General features: G+C 37.3%; 1 protein-coding gene across 2 annotated transcripts in view; it reads left to right on the top strand.

Annotated features, from left to right (window-relative positions):
* ppp2r2bb (protein phosphatase 2, regulatory subunit B, beta b) overlaps positions 1 to 24223 on the top strand; it is a 48414-nt gene that overhangs the window by 13711 nt on the left and 10480 nt on the right. The window contains exons 1-3 of one of the 2 annotated variants that reach the window (XM_058414703.1): positions 7098 to 7601; positions 22749 to 22846; positions 23619 to 23784. In XM_058414703.1, coding sequence (XP_058270686.1) covers positions 7532 to 7601; positions 22749 to 22846; positions 23619 to 23784 — 334 coding nt within the window. In that variant the 5' untranslated portion in view covers positions 7098 to 7531. Of the gene's footprint in view, positions 1 to 7097; positions 7602 to 22748; positions 22847 to 23618; positions 23785 to 24223 lie in introns of those variants that run through there. The other variant, XM_058414702.1, reaches the window with a different exon arrangement.

Raw genomic sequence — 24223 nt, 5'->3', positions numbered from 1 at the left:
TGCATTGTCCATAACTGCATTAGTGCGCCAAGTGTCAGTATCAGTGTAGGATATTGAATAAGGTAAATATGCTTTGGTTTCAACCATTTTTCCTGGCCTCCTAGTTTTACACCATTTTCAGAAACTTCTAAGGGTGTAGAATTACTGTCAGATCCTTGGCAGCTACACTGTGTGATTTTTAATGAATAAGCTGTGAATGTTTAAAGAATTTTTTCACCTTGACAAAATAGCTATTAATGCTGAGGTAGGATGCCACCACACCAAAAAATAAATTAGGACTGATACAGGATGGGAGGCCTGGATGGCAGACATGAAAAATGACAGAGAATTAAAATACAGAGCCAGTTCTGGCAATTTTGGAGTAAATAGTGAGATGTTAGGAAGTTTTCTGTGAAGCCATGGATATTATGCAAACCCAAAAAGCTGACCCAATGAACACTGAGGGTATCAGAATTTCACAATAATTGCAATGTATGTTAATGTAATACTATGTGCAATATTATATCATCATACCACGTGCAATATCATAGTATGTGTAATATGTTCTTAGCTCCCTAGCACATTTTTTGTACTTTTGAATACATTTTTGTATATATAGATTATTTCATTTATTTTTCATTCATATTTCATTTATACTTATTTCTCTTGTAATCTGAAGCAGTCTCTGGCAAAAGAATTTCCTTTAGGATTAATAAAGTTCTTATCTTATCTAATCTTATCTTAAAATCATCATCTGCAATGTGAAAGACTGTTGCCTTCAGAATGTTTCCGTGTATGTTCAGTCCATTTGTCTCCAGATCTCCAAAATCTGATATCATTGGAGGGTACACTTTCTCATGGCCAAAAAGTTTGAAATCAGTTTTTTGGCACAAAACCAAAAGCTGCCACAACAGTCAACTGTGGATCAATGAAAAGGATCAGTGAAAAAGACCACAGGAATCCTGTTTTTTGGGGTTTTTTTCAAAGCCAAGTGGATTAACCACCTCAAACGCATCTTAATAAAGATCAGCTTGATGTGACATCTGGCTTCAAAAACAGAGGATTGGATTTGAATACTGATCCATCACACACATATTTAGATTACGAGGTGTTCTCTCATTCGCAAATGTACAGCATTATTCAAACACAGCAAGATCTTTCAGCAAAGCTGATAATGTGTCTTTTATAGGAATATACTGAGCATATTGCTCCTTTCTGTTTGCTTCAAACACCAAAACACAGAGGGATGCACAGAGGGACCATTTTGCTCAAAATATTGTTTTGAAATATTGTATAGGACAGAGCTGCAGGATGCATGAATTTATGTCATTTAGAGTCTGCAAAACATCTTCATTTCTGTCTCAGAGAGTTTAGTTTTTGCTTTTAGAGATACAATAAGTTCATTCTTTGTGTACTGCTGGCACGCTCCACTGAGGCTTTTTAATTTTTTCTATGATCAACTGTACAGTGGAGGAAGAGACAGGGTGCTTCGGCTGCAACTTCATGTAAAACATGCATTAGATTTTTCATATATAAACTTTATTTGCACAGGGTCCAGTATATCCTCCTCAGCCCTTTCATCTGACTGGATTTCCACAACAGAGGACTGATACTCAACGGGAGTCAAAGGAAGGCAGTATGCACCAGAGACATGTAGAGTGTAGAATTCCCACCACTATGACAAGGGTAATCTTTGAGCATCTTTAACTATGGCTCAACACTCAGCTTTTTTACCATTTGATGTCAACAACTCACACAACTTATCTGCAGAAAAACAAGTTACTAACTACAGTAACAACACTAATTATTATGTGTAGACAGCACAATTGGTGAAACAGTTAAACCACCTCAACCGTATTACATTACTCAAAACATGAGAGGAGAGGGTTGACTTAATAGCTATATAGTTAGCTACCACTTCAATTACTCTATATGTGTCATATAGAATTTGTACCTTTGATAAGCTGTTGTAAAGTCAAAGTCTATAATAATATTAAATAATATGCAAGCTGATGCTACTGAACTTGAATTTGGTATACTTGCCTTGCAGCTGCAGTGTGATGGTACCCTTGTACATGTGCTGTGACTGTGGATGGTCCTTTTTCCTCCCTTGAAATTAGCAGTTTAGAATGTTCCACGGTGCCTGTACTCAAGTAAACGCTTTCGTCCAGTCTCTTCCAAAATGTTCGCTGACCCCACTGTAGGTAGTGTACTGCTTGCTTACCGCTGTGTTTTTCATTGACAGCACTTTCTATCGATAACCGCGCCCCTGAACGTTGTTGTTGTTCAAAATTATTAGCAGGTTAACACGTTTAGGTTAGCACGTATGTTCACCAATGCTTATATTATACACTGATAAATATTTGTGAAATTATACTTGTGAATGTATTTGAAGTCTTTTTATGTGAAAGTAACTACATTTTCTTTTCAAAAATAAGCAGTAAACATAAACTGGCCAGCTTCTATGGTGTACTCAGTACCTCCCATGTGTCGCTATCCATGGTGCTGAAACCTGATGATTTTTGAAGTTGAAGATGTTAAATAGGACCTATAAAAGGAACACTATCCTGATATAAGAAACATGGACAAAGATACTGCTCTAGTAAACAATAATGGATAACACACCACCTCCCTAAACACACACACACACACCACCCCTTGCACAAACCCATACATATGTCACAGTGTCTTGTTAGGAATTGAGCCAACTCATCTATTTTGGAAATTGGGTAAAAAGGAGGAGGGATTAGAATGGGGTACTGAGTGCCATGAATGCAGACTAGAAAGGCAAAGGTGTGATGAGGATAATGCATGCTGTGCGGTTGCAAGAGATAAAAAATGTAATTGTGGTGGGGGGAAATATATAAAAATGTAAGCACAATAGACAGAGCATAGAAGATTGATGACCTGAATGAGGATTGTTTTTAGTCTCCTTAGTGTAAAAAGTAAGGAGATAAATGTGTCTTTTGTCTTTTCGTTGTGATGTTTGAAAGGTTTTTTAAAAATCACAAAAATTGCTCACAAGACAACAAATTGCTTGAAAAAAACCCAATAATAGTAAGATTTATAAGCTCTCGTTTCTGCTGTGTGTACAGAAAAGATATACATGCTTTTTTTTTAAATGACCTTCTGTTCTTTGATTGGTGCAGTGACATTATTGAAGCAGCTGCAGTCATGTTCATTTAAATGTCTAGCAGCTCAGCATGTGGTCTTTCTCCTACTTTGCCTGGGTACGATTCTATCCAAGTGCCCACTGCTTCACTGTCCTTGACCCGCCCAGTGTCATCAAATCTTTTCATGCACCAGGAATCCAATGCATTATATCTGGATTTCTATTCTAAAACCCATTGTGATCACATCTTTTCATAGTTTCTATTAAATTACTTCTCTTATTGTCTTAAGTTAACAGTTAACTTCTTTGAAGCTCATGTGAGTTAACACTGTCAAACCTGTGAACACCTAACAGTGGTCAGATTTTAATATAATAAAATGCATTGCAAATATATATTCCCTTCCTAAAGTTTTGGACCAGCAGGGTTAATTCTTTTGGTTTTGTTACACTGAAGACTTTTGGGTTTCAGAATTTCAGAGTTTCAGAATCAGACTTTCAGCTTTCATTTCTTGTTATTTACATCTACACATGTTAAACTACTTAGAACATAGGACCTTTTTTAAAACCACACATTTTTCAAGACATCAGAAATATGGAAACATGTGACTGACATGTTTCTGTGTGGCCCAGGTGTGCCCTGTTACATTGATTATTTAAACAATGAAGCTCTGAATGTCTAAACTTGGTCTGAGCCCTGGATTTCACCTATGAAGACTGCATTTATTTATTAAAATGTAATAACCCCTTCATTGTCTTCATTGATTATTATCCTATAACAGCACTCCCTGGCATGTTTTATTCGTTATAAATCTTAATATTTTGAAGATTGCTGAGTCAACTTTGGTTTGGCATCATATTTAAGTTAAAAATAGAAACTGAAAATGTTCTTGCATAGGCATTATATTTGTCAGTAACAAAAACAGGCTGTTGGACCAATTGCTACTGGTGTTATTTTATTCAGTAGTGTAGTTTGTGTATAGACCTACTATACCACTCAACTGTTAGTGAGACATTTTGTAAGTATATGATTGTTTACTGACTACTTTATTATTGATAAATGATAGCAGAGCCCACTGAGCTGATGTAGTTGGCAAGCATTGAATGCTGAATGATAATTTCAGCAGGAAAGCATCCTGTAATTAGCATCATGCCCTTCCTGGGTGAGCTTTATGATTTTCTTTAGTGATTTTTTTCTTTTGTGAGGGTGTTATCTAGAGCCCACTATGTAGAGGACATTCAGACATTGATCAGGAGTCTGAGGGTGTGAATCTACCGATCTAAAGGTCACCTTGTATGCGTTGGTACATGGACCCAAGTGTGATTTACTATAGGTACGACATGAATGGTCCAATTTGTCCATGGCTGTGTGATTGTAAAACCTTCTTATCACCACAAGTGAGGTGCTACTTGGCTGCTTTACAGGCCAAAAGTTATCATTACAGTCAATTAGTGTCCACTTTATTTCCATAAGAGGTCATTTCAAAATAATAGCTCAAAGGCAGATTTATAGTCTTCCACAAGGTTCTTACAGGACTTTGCCAGAGTATCTGCACATTCCTCTTAAAATAACTGTTTTGTGGCCCATTTTGTGTATGTTTGTGTGTTTTCTGTGAGATTGAGGTCTGGGCTTTATAATGACCACTCTGCTTCTTTTACTTTGCTGTTTTAAACCATTCTGTTATAACTTTGAAAGTATGTTAGGGTCATTGTCTTGCTATATGACCTTCTAGCTGATGTCTTGAGGTTTTGCCTCAGTATTTCTGGATATCCCGCCTTCCTCATCCTCCAGTGCCTTTTCCTGCAAAACACCACCACTACCTGATACTGCCAGCCCCATGGTTAATAGACTGAACATGCGATACAGGAGGCAGTCACAAATGATCTATGGAGAACATCTGACTGTTTTTTTGTGCCTATAGAGCATGTTTGATTGTATTCTGGGCTGTTTGATATACTGTTGCAAGCTGTTTAGACTGAGAAGGATATACCAGATTCAACTCTGAGCCAGGATTCAAATCTAACATTTGAACTTAGGTGTTTCTGTGCAGTCAGTCTGAGTCAGACACAGATTTCATAAGATGGTCAATTCCAAAGCAGTGAGCAATGTGACAGATATTAAATTACGTGCTATTAATGCAGTATATCACTTTTGAACACATTTATCACTTAATGATATTTTAAACTTTTTAACTTTTTAATACAATTTACTAAGCAGTTACCCAAAATATGAAAAAAATTGAATAGTTAAGAATACGAAATATGCAGCAATGAGTGAAGACAATATCCAATTCTTTTTTTTCTGAGTTTGTCACTATGGTTATGGAGATACACTATATTGCCAAAAGTATTCGCTCACCTGCCTTGACTCGCATATGAACTTAAGTGACATCCCATTCCTAATCCATAGGGTTCAATATGACGTCGGTCCACCCTTTGCAGCTATAACAGCTTCAACTCTTCTGGGAAGGCTGTCCACAAGGTTTAGGAGTGTGTTTATGGGAATTTTTGACCATTCTTCCAGAAGCGCATTTGTGAGGTCACACACTGATGTTGGACGAGAAGGCCTGACTCTCAGTCTCCGCTCTAATTCATCCCAAAGGTGTTCTATCGGGTTGAGGTCAGGACTCTGTGCAGGCCAGTCAAGTTCATCCACACCAGACTCCATCCATGTCTTTATGGACCTTGCTTTGTGCACTGGTGCACAGTTGGAAGAGGAAGGGGCCAGCTCCAAACTGTTCCCACAAAGTTGGGAGCATGGAATTGTCCAAAATGTCTTGGTATGCTGAAGCATTCAGAGTTCCTTTCACTGGAACTAAGGGGCCAAGCCCAGCTCCTGAAAAACAACCCCACACCATAATCCCCCCTCCACCAAACTTTACACTTGGCACAATGCAGTCAGACAAGTACCGTTCTCCTGGCAACCGCCAAACCCAGACTCGTCCATCAGATTGCCAGATGGAGAAGCGTGATTCGTCACTCCAGAGAACGTGTCTCCACTGCTCTAGAGTCCAGTGGCGGCGTGCTTTACACCGCTGCATCCGACGCTTTGCATTGCACTTGGTGATGTATGGCTTGGATGCAGCTGCTCGGCCATGGAAACCCATTCCATGGAGCTCTCTGCGCACTGTTCTTGAGCTAATCTGAAGGCCACATGAAGTTTGGAGGTCTGTAGCGATTGACTCTGCAGAAAGTTGGCGACCTCTTCGCACTATGCGCCTCAGCATCTGCTGACCCCGCTCCGTCAGTTTACATGGCCTACCACTTCGTGGCTGAGTTGCTGTCGTTCCCAAACACTTCCACATTCTTATAATACAGCTGACAGTTGACTGTGGAATATTTAGGAGCGAGGAAATTTCACGACTGGATTTGTTGCACAGGTGGCATCCTATCACAGTTCCACGCTGGAATTCACTGAGCTCCTGAGAGCGACCCATTCTTTCACAAATGTTTGTAAAAACAGTCTGCATGCCTAGGTGCTTGATTTTATACACCTGTGGCCATGGAAGTGATTGGAACACCTGATTCTGATTATTTGGATGGGTGAGCGAATACTTTTGGCAATATAGTGTATATTGTGTGCATACATTTAAAATGTGAACATTTGGAACACATATTATGTTTACCGATCTACACAGTAATTGCTTTCCTATATAATGTGTTAATAAATACACTGATCGAAACCAGATAATGAACAGACCCAACAATAGAAGAGAAAATGAAAATGATTAGACGGGCCAGGTTTGTCAGCCTTTGCAAATAAACCACCAGTGGCTGTAGAACTGAGCAGTAGTCAGACAGAACCCACAATGTATTCACCTGGCTGAAAAGCCGCTCTCTTGGATGGGATGAGATGTGGAAAGCATATGCTTGCAGGAGACTCTAATGTAACTTCATGAGCAATGTATAAATTGAAAGTTTGTCGATGTATAGCTCTGTACCAGTTCAGACCCCGCATGCGCACCCTTACGCTCATGAAGGAGGCGCGCGGTAGTGGGCGGAGCCAAAAACGCAGGGTGCGAAGCAGTTACTGCAGCAGCGCGCGCCGTGGCTTTTTCTGTGTCTTCCCACGCAATTTAGCTACACATCTGTCTTCGGATAATGGATTTTTACCAGCGCAGTTTAGTACCGCTGAGTTTTCGTTGCTGTCGGTCTTCTTTAAAGAAGTCACAGTTATATAATCGACACTGACACACCCAGAAATTGTGACAGCGCGAGCAGACCCGCTCCTCTGCTTTACAAGGATAGTGTGTGTGTGTGTGTGTGAGAGAGAGAGAGAGAGAGAGAGAGAGTGAGTGAGTGAGTGAGTGAGAGCAGCATCAGCTTGTTCTGTGCTGTCTGGATGTGGCCGCTGCGCGTGCGGACTCCTCGGATCTGAGTCGATGCGGCGGATCATGGACGCCGGCTTCTTTGCTTTCTGTCTCCAGTCACACCGCCTTATACATGGATGAGGAAATAGACACCCGCAAGATCAACAGCAGCTTCCTCCGCGACCACAATTATGCAACTGAAGGTAGTCAAAATGTGGATGATTTCAGTCCTTTAAACTGATTAAATGCCCCCTGCTTTTCTTGCACGTCTGTAGGCCTTGTATATACAATGTTTGAAAGCCAAAGAATTGCTTGACAGTAGCGCAGTGATGTCGAACAAGTGCATAATGTATTGTTGGTAGGTTTTTTATTGTACAGAATGCGTTTTGAATATTTCTCACATCTATTGACCAAACAGAATCAGCACGATTAACACCCTAAGCAGATTCACCGCATTATCACTGGCGCATAAGAACTAAAAGAATTGCAGTAGATTGGTGTGTTTTATCTATTGGATTTAAAAGAAACACACACCCAACTTTGGAGCATGGAAACAGCATATGGTAATAAGATATGTGATACTGTATGAGTTGGACGTATAGTGGCCTGAATCGCTGGCTCGGTTTCAGCTCAGAGTCTACAGGGTTTTGATCAAAGGTCATTTTTGTATAAGCCGCAAATATGATGTGATGTTTGTGTCATGACAGGTCTTGCACGCAAACAAGTGACTCGTATTAAAGCATGCCTCCACAACTTGTAATCAGGCACATGCACAAAGTCGATTTGCTTACTAAGAGGTTACCTGTTTATATCTAAAGCTCTGACATTAGAATTGTATCAGGAATGCAAATGTATCAGAAATGGACTACTTATTGTATATTTATTACATCCCTGAACAGAAGGTTTTGAGTTGACAAAGCACAGAATGATTTCCATCATTTACATCACTAAAAATAATAGTGGAGACTAGGGTGGATGTCTGGCTCTGCCCTAAACTAGAAATCTATTTACACTGCTGACCTTCAGTGACAGTCTTGCTCAAAATACTGCTGTGTAAGTGGAATCTGAATTTACTACCAGTAAACAAGAAAGATAAAAAGTAGAACAGATGGAAAGTGACAGTCAGATTTAAACTGCATTGTCTGGGCTATAAGCAGGGTATAGACTTTTTATATGCATATTTTCTATTAAATAATTATGAGTAATAAGACATTTGAGAAATGTATTGATTTCTTTCTATCTAATATGTTAATTACTATGTAGTTATTTTCAAAACAACAACAATAATGTTAAATAATGCATGCAAACCCAGAATATCCCCAGCACTTCACATCCCATATAGCTATCTATTGAATTCTCTAAAGTGCTAAGATATTCTAGAGGGGCTCTATAGGATCACACTGCAACCTGTAACACATTTAGCAATTGTATGACCTTGCTTCACCCACTGACCTAGAGACAGGCTACCAACCTAAGGATTAAAATCAACCAATTTTCTGTCTGCTGTTCACTCCATATTTGCATCCATATAGTGAATTACATGCATGCTTTTATCTGTCTTCCATCACTACTGAAGCTGCTTCACTGTGACTACATCCAGATTTAATCTTAAATGATAATAATAATGAAAGATTGTGGCACATTATTATATGGGTATACCATAAAACAACACAATGACATTGTGTTTTGAAAAAGTAAAAGAGAGGATGGCCATTGCTTGAAAGAAGATCAAATAGCCATATATAGGGAACACCACATTAAATATTCGGTTCTTTATTAAGAAATGTCAATATGTCAATTTCTGATCTTGTAGCCATATACCAGTTTCTGACATCACAACTGGAAGAAAGTTTCCCCCACTCCTCAATGCAGAATTCTTTCAGCTGTGTGATGTTTGGGGGGTTTCTTGCATACACAGTCCGTTTCAAATCACCCCACAGGGTCTCAATAGGATTTAGATCTGGGCTTTGACTTGGCCAGTCCAGAATTCTCCAATTTTTACTTTTCATCCAGTCCTTGGTGGATTTACTGTTTTGGGTCATTGTCATGTTGCAAGGTTCAGTTACACTTTAGCTCAGTTTTTTTGACAGATGGTCTTACATGTTCCTCAAGCACCTTCTGATACAATGTATAATTCATAATGGATTCTGTGAGCTGGCCAGGTCCTGTTGCCGCAAAGCATTCCCAAACCATAACACTTCCACCTTCATGTTTCATAGTTGGTATGAGGTTCATTTGGTGAAATGCTGTATTTGGTTTACGCCAAACATGCCCTGTTATGGTGTCCAAATAATTAAATTTTAGACTCATTTGTCTGAAGCTCATTATTCCGGAAGTCTTGGACTTTGTCTCTGTGTTCTTTGGGAAACTTCAGTCTTGCCCTCATGCTTTTTTAGACAGCAAAGGTTTCCTTCTTGCACACCTCCCATAAAAAAGTTGTATAGTCTAATTGTAGATTCATGCAATTTGGCATAAACTGTAGCAAAAGCTTGCTGGTTTTTGAAGATGTCTTCCGGCTGCTCTTGGGGTGAATTTGCTTGGATGGCCATTGCTTGAAAGAAGATCAAATAGCCATATGTTTAAATATGTTAAAAAAAACTCTCATGGGGTGTTCTAATTTTTTCACACACACACACACATATGTGTGTGTGTGTGTGTGTGAAAAAATTAGAACACTCCATGAGAGTTTTTTTTAGAGTCAAGATTAAATTTTTTACATACACACTGCAGTGAACTGCAGTGAAATGACAGTGTGGCCTATACTCCTCCTTGCATATGCATACAAATAAATTCAAGAAACTATACCAAAAATAAGATTGAATACATATAATAAGAAATAAGAATAATATGAAAAATAGCATATGATTTGCAATTATTTTACATGTTATAACATGTAATATTACATATTAAAGTTCAGTGTGCAGAATGTCAATGGAGTAACAGAGTCCTAAGAGAACTGTAAGGTGGACCATGTCCATACTGAGCACTTTAATGTAGCACTACACAAATCCAATTGTAAAATGTAAAAAATGTTGCTTGAACCTTTTATTTTCTAGTCAAAATCCCTAGCATTTTTGACAAAATGAAATCCGACAGCAGTCCGAATGTTAGCTATAAAATGAAAACCCCAAGTTGAAATCACAAAAGAAACATAAGCATACATTAATGGGTAAGACATGCTATTAAACTTTATGAGCACAGTGATACAAAAACCCACAAATTAATGGTGATAATTCAACCCACCGTATGTCTTTCAGACAGTAACTCAGTACTTAGTTTTAGTGTCTCCTAGTGCTTAAAGTCATTAAGAAAAAATGTGTCTTTTTGTATTCATTTAACATGTATTAGTATCTTGCTGTGTTTTGTTTGTATTGCCAAATATTATTTTAAAAGTTTGCATGCGTACATAATAAGTGGTAAGCTTTAGTTTTAGGAGTTTACATGTGAATTAGTGCTGAACAAATGGAAGAGGTAGTGTGACACCTGAACACTCCCTCTCTAATCTGGGTGAACTTCTTAGGAGGCTTATCCCTTGCTGGTAAGGGAATAGATGTTTAACCACCAAGTATCCACCCAAGTGGTCTGAACACTCTGAAATCCATCTCAGAGTTAATGCAAAATACTGTGAAGGGAACTGGAAATAGTGGTTTGTGAAAATTAATGTGACATTTTATGCATGATTAGATTTGAAAAATGAGCTGTGTCTTACTGAAGTGATCAAACAACACAAGAAACAGCACATCAACATTGAATGCAATTGCAATACTTTGAACTATTGAACACTCTTGGGAGATGCTCCCTACACCTCTATCTTTAGCAGGAGCTTTAAATAAGGCTGGGTCTTTGGGGATGGTGCACCAGTTCAAAGAGAAGAGTACTACAAAAGAAAACACACAGAGGGGGCTGTTAGAGAGAATAAATAAAGTGCTCTGAAACATCTTATTTCTTATTAACCAGGGAGCTGGCTGACCTAAAAACCTTGTGCTTTCTGTTTCATGAAAAAAACAAAACAAAACAGGGAAACCCTGAAGAATCTGCACTGTCTTTATTTCAAAGTCTTTATTTCTTTATAACTGTGAAGTGATATAACTTATAACTCTATATAACTGTAGAGAAAAAATGTATTTGTCCTGGGTTTAGAATGTACATTTTTATTTCTAGCCTTAGAGCAAATTAATGAGCATCCCTTTGTCTCTGCACAGCGTGAGACACAGCAGAGTTGGCCTTTGATTACCAAAAGGACTGAGTCTGGTTTGGCATAATTATCATGTTAATAAAAGCCCTTGTGTCAAAATGTGTGAATCTTTTTTTACATACATGTCCTTGAGCTAAATTTATATGCACAATGACTTTAGTACATTTTGCCATCTTGACTTCATAGTGTGAACAAACAAAATTTAACAAAATGATCAACTTCTACCTATTGGATTTTTTTTAGATTGTAAATGCCATTTTTAGGATGAAATGCAGTAGTAATTAAGTATAATTCAAAAAGAAAAAAGTGAATCAAAAGCTGCAATAATCTATGTATATTACTGTATACTGATAAAAAAAATACACGAATGCAATGTATTATAGAGCATTAGGGCAAAAATCTGTTTGTATTCTATCAAAGAGTCTGTGTGTTGGTTCGAAGTGTGTTTACTCTGTGGCTGTGTTGATTATATTGTAGACCATAGTTTATGAACTGCAGTCATGGGGACACAATGACCTGGATTTTGTTAGTTCTGATGATTGTGTTTGAGGATCCCTGATCGAAACAGTGAACACTTAAACATTGTAACTTTTATTGTTTCTTATGGAATTGTGTACTTCTTATGTCTGATTAAAAAAAAAAAAAAACAGGTGACATCATAAAATTAATCAAAAATTAAATAAACAGACATTTACTGACATAATTGTTTGCTGGAGCTTTAAATTAAAGCAACTTCTATTCATGTTCTTGTAAAAGTAAAATTAGTTTTAATTGCAGTCTGAATGCACAATTTTCATACAACAGCTCCATAAAATCTAATAAAAAATAAAATAAAATAAAATTTTATCTCGGCTATAGTTATTTTTCTGTTTGAAAGGTTCCATGTATGTTTTAAAGAAACTTTTTCATTATTGTTTAAGCATTGGTTTAAGTGATTGCCATCTATCTGTCAAGTCTTCCTTGTAAACAATAGCAGGTAAACTAGGAGGAGTGTCAACACTCAGTACCCGAAAGAAATGACACAATAACACATTCAAAAGAACTGTGTAGTACTGCATGATATTCAAGAGCATAGATAAACAAATAAGAAAATTAATGAAACTATGTTTTTACAGTGAGATAGCCCAAATGTCACAATCATCACTGCTTCATGTGCCATTATTTTAATACTATTGTTTAAAACAGACTCCTGATTTAATATCCTCAGCTGAAATGGGAATTCCACAGTGGAGATGCTTAATGGTGATACAGTGACCCATTAACATATAGCTGGAGACAGACACCATTCTTTCCTCAGTGTCTTTTTGTAAACCAACCCCCTGGTGTAGGTGCATCCATCTGGCTGTTTAGTACTTTAATCAAGGCTGATCCTGAGTTTGTGTCTGTGTCTGTAACTCTCAGTGGAAGAATTATGGCTCTCTTTCTTTAAGTTCTTTATATTCACACTGCTAATGTATCTTTTTCTGGCTCTCTTTAAATCCTTGCTTTTTCAATATATTTTTGAATTGTAGGAGCAGTCTGAATATCCTTCCACCTCTCTCTGTGCTAATAAGATATAAAATCAACAAACGTCTACCTTTTTAGTCATCTTACACATTTCTGTTTATAGATATAAATTTAGATATATAAGGAAACTTAAATAAAGGAGTGGGATGTCAGTTTATGTAAATGTATGATGAGACAGAAAATATGATTAAGAATTATGTTTTTTAGCAGCTAAAACACCATTATGTAAAGCAGATCCCATACTAGGCCAGAGAAACACTAATGAAGCTGTGGAAACACTTTACTTGCTTTTACAGAGGATCAGTCTCTAGATGATACAGCTGACACAATAGTCATTCAAAAGGGTTTCCTGACAAAGGAAACTTCAATGCCTTGCAGATATGGAGCATGATTACAGCAGTTAAATATAGCCATCCTAATAATTTTCTATATCCAGCTCTATACACTGTTAACTCTCTTAACACAAACAAATAAGGATTGCACAGGAGCTGTAGCTTGAGTGTTAAGCTCCTTTGGCCCAGGGCGTACGTGTTTACTTCGAAGAGCAAATAAATCCGATGGGCTTAATCCAAATAATTAAGTCCAACATTTATCTTGTCTTGATCATACAGGGCCAGGTATTTTATACTCTGAAGTATTGCTGATGGTATTGTAGTAGCCAAGGAGAACTTTACAAAGTTATCTTGTTTCAGTTATACTCTACCCTAAATGCAATACAGACTGGAATCCATGCTTCTTTAAATGGATTACTCCAGTTGGTGGTGGCTAATGCTGAAGCACCAGGACACATTCTGGACCATAAATAGAGAAGATTTTTATTTTAATCATAGGCATTATACTCAGGCATTATACTCATTTTTTTAATCATTTGTGAATTTAGTTAACTTCACTGTAACATTCAAATTAATATATGCTTACAAGGTCTTTAGTTGAGTTCCTAACCCGGGTATAGCTTACATAGTCATGTGACCTACTAATGATTGAGTACAACTCAATATTTACACAATATTTACATAGAGATGGTTTATACTATGCAAATCTAGCCTAGAGTAAAAACTACAGACATCCCCTAGAACATGCTTGAAAATTGTGTTTCGTCTATTTCAAAGAATTAAAAAAGCAAAGTTTAAAATGAAAGGATTTATCTTATTACAGCATATAATGTCACATTCAAGGTTTTTGCTGACAAAGTAACCCAACCACTGTTATTTAATTCACTGATGTAGATTGGCATGAATGTCCTATAGTGTGGCGCAAATGGTAAGTAGCATCAGCTGGTCTAGCCGTGGCGTGGGAATCAGAGATATTTGTGATAGTGACATCTGGAAGGCACCTGTGTTTCTCATTAGCACACCAGCCCAGGGCCTCCTTACTCTTTTATTTGCTTTATTGTAAGGATGCAACAGACACACATTAGAGATAGAGAGATTAGCAGGTGGACAAAAATATCATAAAGATAAATGTTGCATCTGTGGAGGCAGTACTGATGCTGGTCCAGGAATGAACAAATCCTAGAGTTACATGGAGGTTTATTAGACTTCACCATATGCCACCCTTGTTCTTTCTGCAGCTATCCCATATCAGACTGTTAGTATAAACTGCACATAAAATTGAGAGAGAAATCAAATTGAACATGACTTAATAAAAATAACATGATTGATCATGTTATTTTATGCAATTAATCACAATGAAGCACATTTATTATTTACTCAAATCTGATGCTACGGAACAAATATATTATTTGACGTTAGCATTCTTAAAATTAGGAATATTAGGAAAAAAAGACATATTAGGCAGTTTTAGGAATTTGAGTAGTCCTTTTTGAGATCTTCTTTGTCTCCTGAATATATCACACACACATTTTGTAGGATTTTATTTGGCTTTATTTTTGGCTTTATTAAACCCCTGCAGTGTAGTTTTGGTTTTATGCTCTGTTTCTCCGTTTTTGGTTCACGTAAAATATTAGGTTTTGAAATTATACACAATGCTTCGCTCTACTTAGTACAGTAGCCTAGACATGAATTATATTAACCCCTGGCCATGCACATGAACAGTTTGGCATTGATTTGATTTCTCTCTTCCTGTCAATGCAGAGGGTTATTTATGTTAAGTAGCTCTTTATAGCACTGCAGTGGAACGTAGAGTGCAGCAACAGTATCTGAGCTCAGCATCCCCCTCTATTCATTGCAATCCTACTTTTCAGCATCCGTTTGATGGGCTTCTGGAGGGAACAATAGAAAGATAATTCTGCAGAGAATTCACACTTTGCAGAGGAAAGGCCTTTGTCAGAAATATCGGAGACCAAAGAATGTCACTTGGACTCTATCAACTGTATGTATTTAGTCTGATGGCATGTTCCTTTAATTACAAAAGTTTCTAAAACTAAGCATAACAGGGTTTGTTTACAGACACAGCTCAGGCAACAAATTGATACCAGATATGAAAGAGCCTGAAACCATGTCTGCTGCTAGACCAGTGACACCTGAACACAGTATCTCAGCAATAGGTGTCACGTTTCTGTTTGAGTGAAGTCAGTTGAAGGCTTATTTGCATTACATTTCAGTTGAAAATAAACAAAGGGATTTTAGGAATGATAGTTGCATTAAAAAGCACAATACTTTATAGTGACTTACCATTTTAAGAGTCGGACACAAAAACAATCTAATAAAAGCAGCATATCTGCTCAGTCCAAGTTTGTAATTTTAGTTGAACACAAGTTGGCTTCAATCTTGCGACCTTCCTGACAAGTAAACAGTGAGAGAGCAAAGACCTCTGACCAAAATGTTTGTTGCTCACAAGAGACATGCAGTCTCTCTGGATGATCAGATGGGAAGCTTTGCATGTTTTTTGTTTTGTTTTGTTTTGTTTTGTTTTTTATTGACTGGGGCTAGCTAAGCATGGCTGCCAATCCAAACAACCCCCTGGCCACTTTACTCCATCTGATTTATTCATTAAAAAATATTTCAGCTCCAGCCCCAGGAGACACATTCATTATTCCCTCCAAAACAAAAATCCAGTGCATGATGCGCTCAGCGTAGTGAAAGAGGGAGCAGCTGGTGATGTTGGGGAGGTGGGTGAACACAGCACATCCTGATTTGTTTAGATATTCACAGATATTATTGTTCACAGTACCATTTTTTCTTGTGAACTATATGTAAATATAGCATCTGTTATATGAAATCTGTTATGTGAATTTATTTAGGGCAGAACTAACTAAAAAACAAAATGCAATTTTATGATCCTGACCAAAGACCTGAAACTTGCCCTTTCCCAGAGTCTGCATTATATCTTACAATAGTAATTGTTCTGTACATCACAGACACATTGTCTGCACTTGCACTTTGCTATAAAACCAGATCTTGGAAGCCACAGAGTAACACTAGGGGATTTATGGTAAGATTTTTTTTTTTATATCGTCTGGGATTTTAAAGTATTCACCCCTGCACTATGGCCTACAAAGCACATCAAGCACACTTTTTTTCTGTATAATTTATAATCAGATTTCTACGTGATCAACTCAGTAAATCTCTTTTCCCCTAGTCAGTCATCAAGTTTTTTGATTAAGCAGCCCTGACCATTAGTTCTGTTATATTTGCTGGCATATTTCTGGGACCTTTAAAGTGAGAAACTGAAATGAAACCATATTTTAATAATGACATGGGCTGTAGCATGTCTAGCCCTGTCTCTGCTTCCCTCTGCACTTCAATTTTAGCCTGGTTTCTGACACAGCATTATCTCCATCCACTCATGATCCCTCATCCCTAAGCCTTCCATCTCCTGCTGATGCTGTGCATACAGGAGGCTTTCAATTTAATTTACAAACCAGAGAATATTAACAGCATGACAGGACACTGGAATGTGCAATCTTTAGCACTCACATGTAGTAATGTGAGCATGAGCAGAAGTGACAGCATGTTGGATATTTGTTGGTGAATATGTCAGTCCAGTCAAGTGTCAAAGACAAGAAAGGGTTAGTGAAGGCTAAGCATATATGAACCTAAACATATTAGCAGAAGATAAGAGAAAAGTGAAAGATATTTTAAATGCTAACACAAAGCAATGTTATGCTGGTTGTTATTTTTACTTTTGTTGAATTGCACCTTACCCATCAGCTTTTATCATAACATTTCATTTTATCATAACACACTCCTCACTCCTTAATTTTGATAGCTACTGACCGGTAACTGAAAAATAACTCTTTTTTTTTTGTAGTACCAGTGAGGCTTCTTAAATGTTCATATGTGCTCCATTCTCTTGGAGCCCCAAATCTGACCCTGACCTTGCAGTGATAGGCCTAAGTATTATTTACAGAAAATTGAAAGTTGATTATTATTGTGCTTATATGAATTTGAAGTAATGTATTCTACATATAACTGCCATTTTAATGCCTCATTTAATCAGCCTGCTGATTTTCATGTCTCTTAATGATGTTATTTTTTTTCCTACTACTGAAAAATTTTCCCATTTTCTAAAGCAACTATTTTTCATTTTGTGATTCAGGAAGTGTTTGATGCGAGTCCTACAGGACTGACCACAGCAGCAGTAGTTCAAACCTGAAAAGAAAATCAGTGAAAATCAGTGATACATGTAAAGTGATCTGATTGCTGAGTGAAAAACAATTAACACAAAAAAACAAATGGTAATTTTCTGACCAATCTGAATGGAAATAATATCAGAGTAGCACCTGTAAAATACAAAATTACCCCCGGACCACAGGTACACATAATATTGTCTGGATAAGGCTTTTATTTGGATTTTCTTGTCAGTGTTTCCTTGTCTGATTTTGCTGGTTTTCTAGATTTTGCTACAGTTATACATGTTTCCTTTCTCATTTGGTTTGTGCAGCACAGTGACCTTGTTTCCCACAAAACAGCTGAGAAAAAAAAGAAAAATCTGTCTTCCTTTTCCAGTGCCTGAATGTTTTGGGCTAGTTTGTGTTTTTCGAGTTGTATTTTGGCCTGGAAATTTTCTGAAACCTGGCAACCGTGGATAATGCTGTTCCCTCTTCTGTATGCACTTCACTGTTGTGTGTGTGTGTGTGTGTGTGTGTGTTTCACATGTCTGGATGTAAGTGCCAGACAGTCTGTGATCACAGGACAAAGTAGCAGTGCCTCCTCCCTTGTCAGATTGGTTCAATTAATTAGCTTCTCCCTTTCAGTTCCTCCCATATGCAATGTGTTAATAATGACAGGGAAACCCTAGCTCTGAGACTTGGCTGCCCCCTTTTCAGAAGAGATGGCAGTCTCACTCGATTAACCCACTGACCATTATATAGGTTACAGAAAGACGCCGTCACAATCCAAGTGGTTGCATAAAAGACAAAAGATAAATTACTTCATAAATTGGATTCTTATTTTTACAGACTGCATGTTAGATTTCCATCCACCAGCTTTCTGTCTCGTTAAATGTGTAATTGTGTTCAGTTCATTATATTCCTTGGCTGGCTTTTATGTGTTTTGTGTACTGGTAATGATGAAAAATGCTTTGAGAAGAAGTCAGAAAATTGGATTCTTCTGGGGTCTAATTAGGTCGGCATGTTTGAAATGTCTGAATTTGAAATTCAGATTCTTAAAAAGGGAATATGATTTAGATGTAATTATTTCTGCCCCAGTGCAGCTCTTTGTGATGGACCCTGTGATACATTGTACATGATATGATTGTTTGACATGTTGACAGAGCAGCACATTGAGTGCAATTATTATGGGTCTGTGTGTGTGTGTGTGTGTGTGTGTGTGTTTGTGTGTGTGTGTGTGTGTGCTAGGTAAGCATTCTAATGAAAGCTCCAGTGGGAGAACACATCTGTGGCAAATTGGGTCACACAAATCTTGTGTTCTTGTCTTTTCTCTTTTTTTCCTCTCAAAACTGTATGAACACAAATACCTGATATTTTTAATTAGATCTGCATCACTTTTATATGGTCTTGTTTGGAATCATATTTAAATTCATGCCAATGCCACTATAAAAGGTAACTGTATGGTTGAAATTTATGTGCTGTTTTCTAAATATACTGTATATTCAAGTTATAACTTTTAGCTCCTCTTCTCTACCACAAGAAGAGGACAGTAGCTAATGAAATCAGAAGTTGCATGAAAGGCATCTGGGTTTTTTGCTGTCTTTTCTGTGATGAGTTCCAGCTTGCATGAGAACTGAATGTGTAAACTGGCAGTTTGTGTGAATGATACAGTGGGAGAGATACAAAGTAGAGTTTCAGTGCCCACACAATAAGTATTTGTACTAGAAAATCAAAAGCTCTGAAGTAAGTAATTGTTTCTTTATGGTATGAAAAAAGCCTTTAACCATGCACACAATAGCTCATTTAACATCAAGGACCATTAGGTAATAGCCATTAAGCAACTGTAACACTCTAAGCATAGTATTTAAGCCTGAGCCCAGTTGTTCTATTTTAGTTATTCTTACATGAGAGTCTCTTCATAGCCACTAGACACTAGTAACTGTAGTGCAGGCACTACACATATGAGAGGTTTAAGTACATCATAGATCCTTCCCTTCCCTACCTGACTTTATACTGGCTTTTTTTTTTTTTTTTACATTTTGTCTGAAGTCTATTACCAGTTGATGACAACTAGTTTTGCTATTCAAATTCCTGCTCAAAGTGGGTATGCTGTAAATTTGAGTCATGTGATGAATTTGGTTCTGCTGTAGGTTTCTTCCTAATATCTCAGGAAGTTTTTCCTTGCCATCATTGCCTCTGGCTTGCTAATTCAGGATAAATTTAAAATGTATAATTTATTTCCAGAATTTCTAGATTTCTGTAAAGCTATGCTGTGACAATGTCCATGATTAATAGAGCTGCACGAATAAAATCGAATTTGAATTGATTTGAACATTCGCCTACCCTGGACATTTGTAAAATTCATATTATTTTTGTTGTTTGTGTGGGGTTGAGATTTACAGCTTACAGGCTAAATGTTATTTTCTGGTTACTGGCTGTAGGGTAAATAATAAGTTAGCAAAGTTATACAAGGCCTGTGCTCAATTATAAAACATAAACGTAACTTTAGTTTAACCTTTTCTTAAGTATAAATGCTCCTAAGGATTCCTGTGGAGGCTAGTGCTCAATGTGGCTTAATAGTATTTGCTAGTATTGAAAATCCTTCTGCTGACTGAATTAGGTGATAATTCTCTAAATGTTGTGCTCTGTGTTTAAAACTACAGAACCAAATTTGTCACAAAGCCTTTTTTCTGTAGTCTGGAAAGGGTTGTCATGGAAACTATGCACTTCAATTCTCTACAGAGACGATAGATAAGCAGAAAAAAACGGTGAAAAAAAATCTCTTTCTACTATTCTCTATTTTTCAGTAATCTGTTACTGGGATTATTCAGAAACCACCTAGTTTTGCATTTGCCTTCAAATTCATGCTAATGATGGACAGGAGACTACTTTCAGAGCTCTAGGGATACTATGAGAATGTGAGGGGAGAGCTGATTAGATGCAAGGTGATACACTGCTGTTACTAAAGTAGCCACCTTTGATGAGATGATAGAGGGAAAGCAGAAGAGATAGAGAAGGAATCTAGTGTAGCCGAGACAGTGCCTTTTCCTTTCAAGAGAAGGATTGCATAGCAACAGTGCATCTCAAAGTTAGAGAAAGAGATGTATCTACTTGAAGAGGACCGCCGAAGATGTGTCAAAGGTATGAATTCTTCTGCACTGCAGAGAGTTCAGTTTTCTGTTGAGGTCATCAACAAATGTTTCTTTGTACGGCAAGGGCTGTTAGAATATAGTCATGTGCTGTTCAGAGCTGCCTTATCTGTGCTCTCTTTATTGAACTGGTCTGTAACCAGTACACGCTACAAGAAAAGCTTCATGAGCAATTTTGCCTTAAAGAGGAATCCTTAATTTTGCAAAATTTGGTTTATCACTTTTATAGTGATAAACACTTTTATACAAAATTTTGGATATCACTATTAGTTGGATATCATTATTCTGGTCATAGTTGAAATGGAAATGCCAGAACTATCTCCAATTTATCATTCATTTGTGTTGCAGATGTGCTTTTTATATGATTTTACTTCACATTTCACCTGCACCACCTGTCTGCACCTGGTTTAAAGAAGCACAGTACATTATGCTGACATGATTGACAGTAAGTGGTATGAGAGCTAATTATAACCAGTTTACTTGCAATTATAATCTTTGTCACAATTTCTATGCATTTACAGGAGTATTTCTAAATATATGCCTATTTTCACATACAATATAACTTGACAAATCACACCAGAATTAAAAAGCATTCAGAAAGCACTCTGGGAAAGTCACTGGCTCTAGCCTTCCATTCCTCACAAAGCTTTATCTCTGTAAAGATTCAGATTCTTCCTGCCTGATATATCACATTTTAAAAACTGTTAAAGCTGCATAATACTGTAACAATGTCATTCTCACATATTCACTGAATCAGCAGCTTTCCCTGAAAGCATCACATTCTGTTAGGAAACATTCAGCTGTTGAGTTGATGCTATGCAAACAGTCTGAACTACTCAACTACTGACAAATGTACCTCTCATTTCCCATTTTTCAAACAGTTTTGAAATTCATTTGGCATGGAATTGTGTGCACTACCAAATGTTTCTTGTTTTTGCCCCTGCACTACTTATCCCTTGTAGTGGATATCACATGTTTTCATGGTTTAAGTTTCCAAATACAATTGTGACAAAACAAGCAAACTGAGTCATTTCAGCGAGTTTCAAAGAAAAAACTACTGCACACCTCAGTGTGTCAGCTTTGATTATTTTGATCTGAATTGTATCCAGATGTTCAGAAAATAATTTTACAGCTGTAGAAATAAATCCCAAATGCAAGTAATAGACATTCAGTACATGGTGTGTGAGCCATTCATTTTATAAACACTAGAGAGTGCTTGTAATGTTTACCGTGGGTACATTCAGGCAGAGTATTTTAAGTTAACATGATGCAGACAGAAATATCTGTGTATCAATCTATTGCATGAACTGTGTTGTATCAGATGGTACCACAGACACTGTCATTACAAAAATGTGCACATATAGACAGATGCTTACTGCAGTGCATGTCAGTTTTTGCCTTGTTAAGGAGTGTTATCTTTTGGAAAAAAAATATTTGAACAAAAAATCAGCCACTGTCTAGCAAGTACCTGTTCATTTTACTGCTGACATAGCAAGCCTGGTGAATTTCCTGCATGGCATGTTAACCAAGTGGTGCAAATTCTTACACATACTCTTACTCAAACTGTTTTGAAATGCAAGCAGCAGATTGTCAGGGCTACAATCTTGACATGTGGAAAGGGTCCTTTGTTTTATTTGTTATTTTATTTTTTTATTTTGTTGGTTTTATTTTTTTTTTCATCTAGTCATCCAATCATGTGGAACTAGCACAATGCATTACATGCCATTCAACCCAGAGACTTGCCACTCACAGGATTTTTTGGTTGTTTTTTACACCCCTCTGCATAAACTCTATAAACCTCTAAGCACCAAAAAGTCCAGGATATCCGCAAATACAGAAACAATCTGGCCTGGCTTGCCAAGTCACCAAGATCACAGTTTTACCCCATTGTGATATTTGATGTGGATGTGGATAGATATTTGCCCGAATGAGCAGGTGTTTAGGTGTAGATTACCATTACTAATACATTGTTTTTATCTTTACCCAGCTGACATCATATCCACTGTTGAGTTCAACTCCACTGGAGAGCTCCTTGCCACAGGGGACAAAGGGGGTCGTGTGGTGGTTTTCCAGAGAGAGCAGGAGGTAAGTGTTTGATCCCCAATAATGACTGCTATCCTCAATAATATACTTCATACCAATTCCTCAATAAAGCATGCAATATTTTATAGTTTGTCAGTAAACAATAAATCAGAGCTAAATTTTTTGCACTGCTTTTGACCCATCCATATGACTAAAATTGTACAAATTTATACTTAAAGTTTGTAAATGCTAATCTCTGGTAACAGTGAGGTGAAACATATTCCCGCACTCTTAACACCCACCAAGGTTTAGTCTATTCCCATTAAGATATCCCCTCCATTCGACTTTTCTATTCTGTCTATTGATTCTGATGTTACACTAAGTGATGTTCACTCTTTGGGATACTATGGCCTGTTTGAGCTTGCCCACTATCATGAATCACTGAAGAATCTTATGTTAATGCCCTGCTCACATTTTTTCTAAAACAAAGGGAAAATCACCCACACATGTGCCACTGCAATGCACTACAACAGACAGAGGTCTTGGGATTTCAGCCACAAAAGTACAGGAAGAGAAATACATCCTTGAAAACCAGTTTATGATGACACTTATTTGTTCCAGCCTGCTGACTAGGACATGTATGATTGTATTGACACAGGGGGCATGCACGCTGAAAATCAAACCTATTACATCATGTTGTGCAAATTGCATTTAATTGTCTGCCATTTTAAAAAGGCATGCACTTCCTAGAGTACTGTTACTATACAAGCCATTTTTGTTCAGACATTTAGGCAAAATCCTCTAACTGTATAGTCTTTATTATTGGTTTCTTCAGAGTAAGAACCAACCACACCGACGAGGGGAATACAACGTTTACAGCACATTTCAGAGCCATGAGCCTGAGTTTGACTACCTGAAAAGCTTGGAAATCGAGGAAAAGATCAACAAGATCCGCTGGCTCCCTCAGCAGAATGCTGCCTACTTTCTCCTCTCCACCAATGGCAAGCAAGATCAGTTTTTATTTTCATTTTATGACTGGTTAAATATATAGAATTCCAAGGACCAGGAAGAGTTACTGAATTAAAGGAAAGGTGAAAATTAGAAGTATCTGTTACATTCCCTAGGCCTGAATGCACCAATTCTGCAGTCACAAGCATCACATGATCTATTTGAGCAGTTGTTACTGAATCCAAGAAAACTGCTGTGTTATATAGCACATGGGTAAAATGGCATAAGGGAATTAAATTTTGCTGCCTGAGTAATAAACTCTAAAATAACTAATTTCACTGACGTATGCTTAAGTTGTAGTCAGCTTTTACTTGCTTTGCATATTTAACAGGGAAATGTGCCAAAAGGCCAGCATGAAAGTGTTGGCTTGATTATGTTTTAATTAAGTTAATTCGAAAGGTACTGATCTTATCTTATATATCTTTTATCTGT

This window comes from Hemibagrus wyckioides, linkage group LG18 (assembly GCF_019097595.1).
Source record: "Hemibagrus wyckioides isolate EC202008001 linkage group LG18, SWU_Hwy_1.0, whole genome shotgun sequence".
Taxonomy (NCBI): domain Eukaryota; kingdom Metazoa; phylum Chordata; class Actinopteri; order Siluriformes; family Bagridae; genus Hemibagrus; species Hemibagrus wyckioides.
Note: the sequence above shows the minus strand (reverse complement) of the source record. Positions and strands in the feature narration are given on the sequence as shown.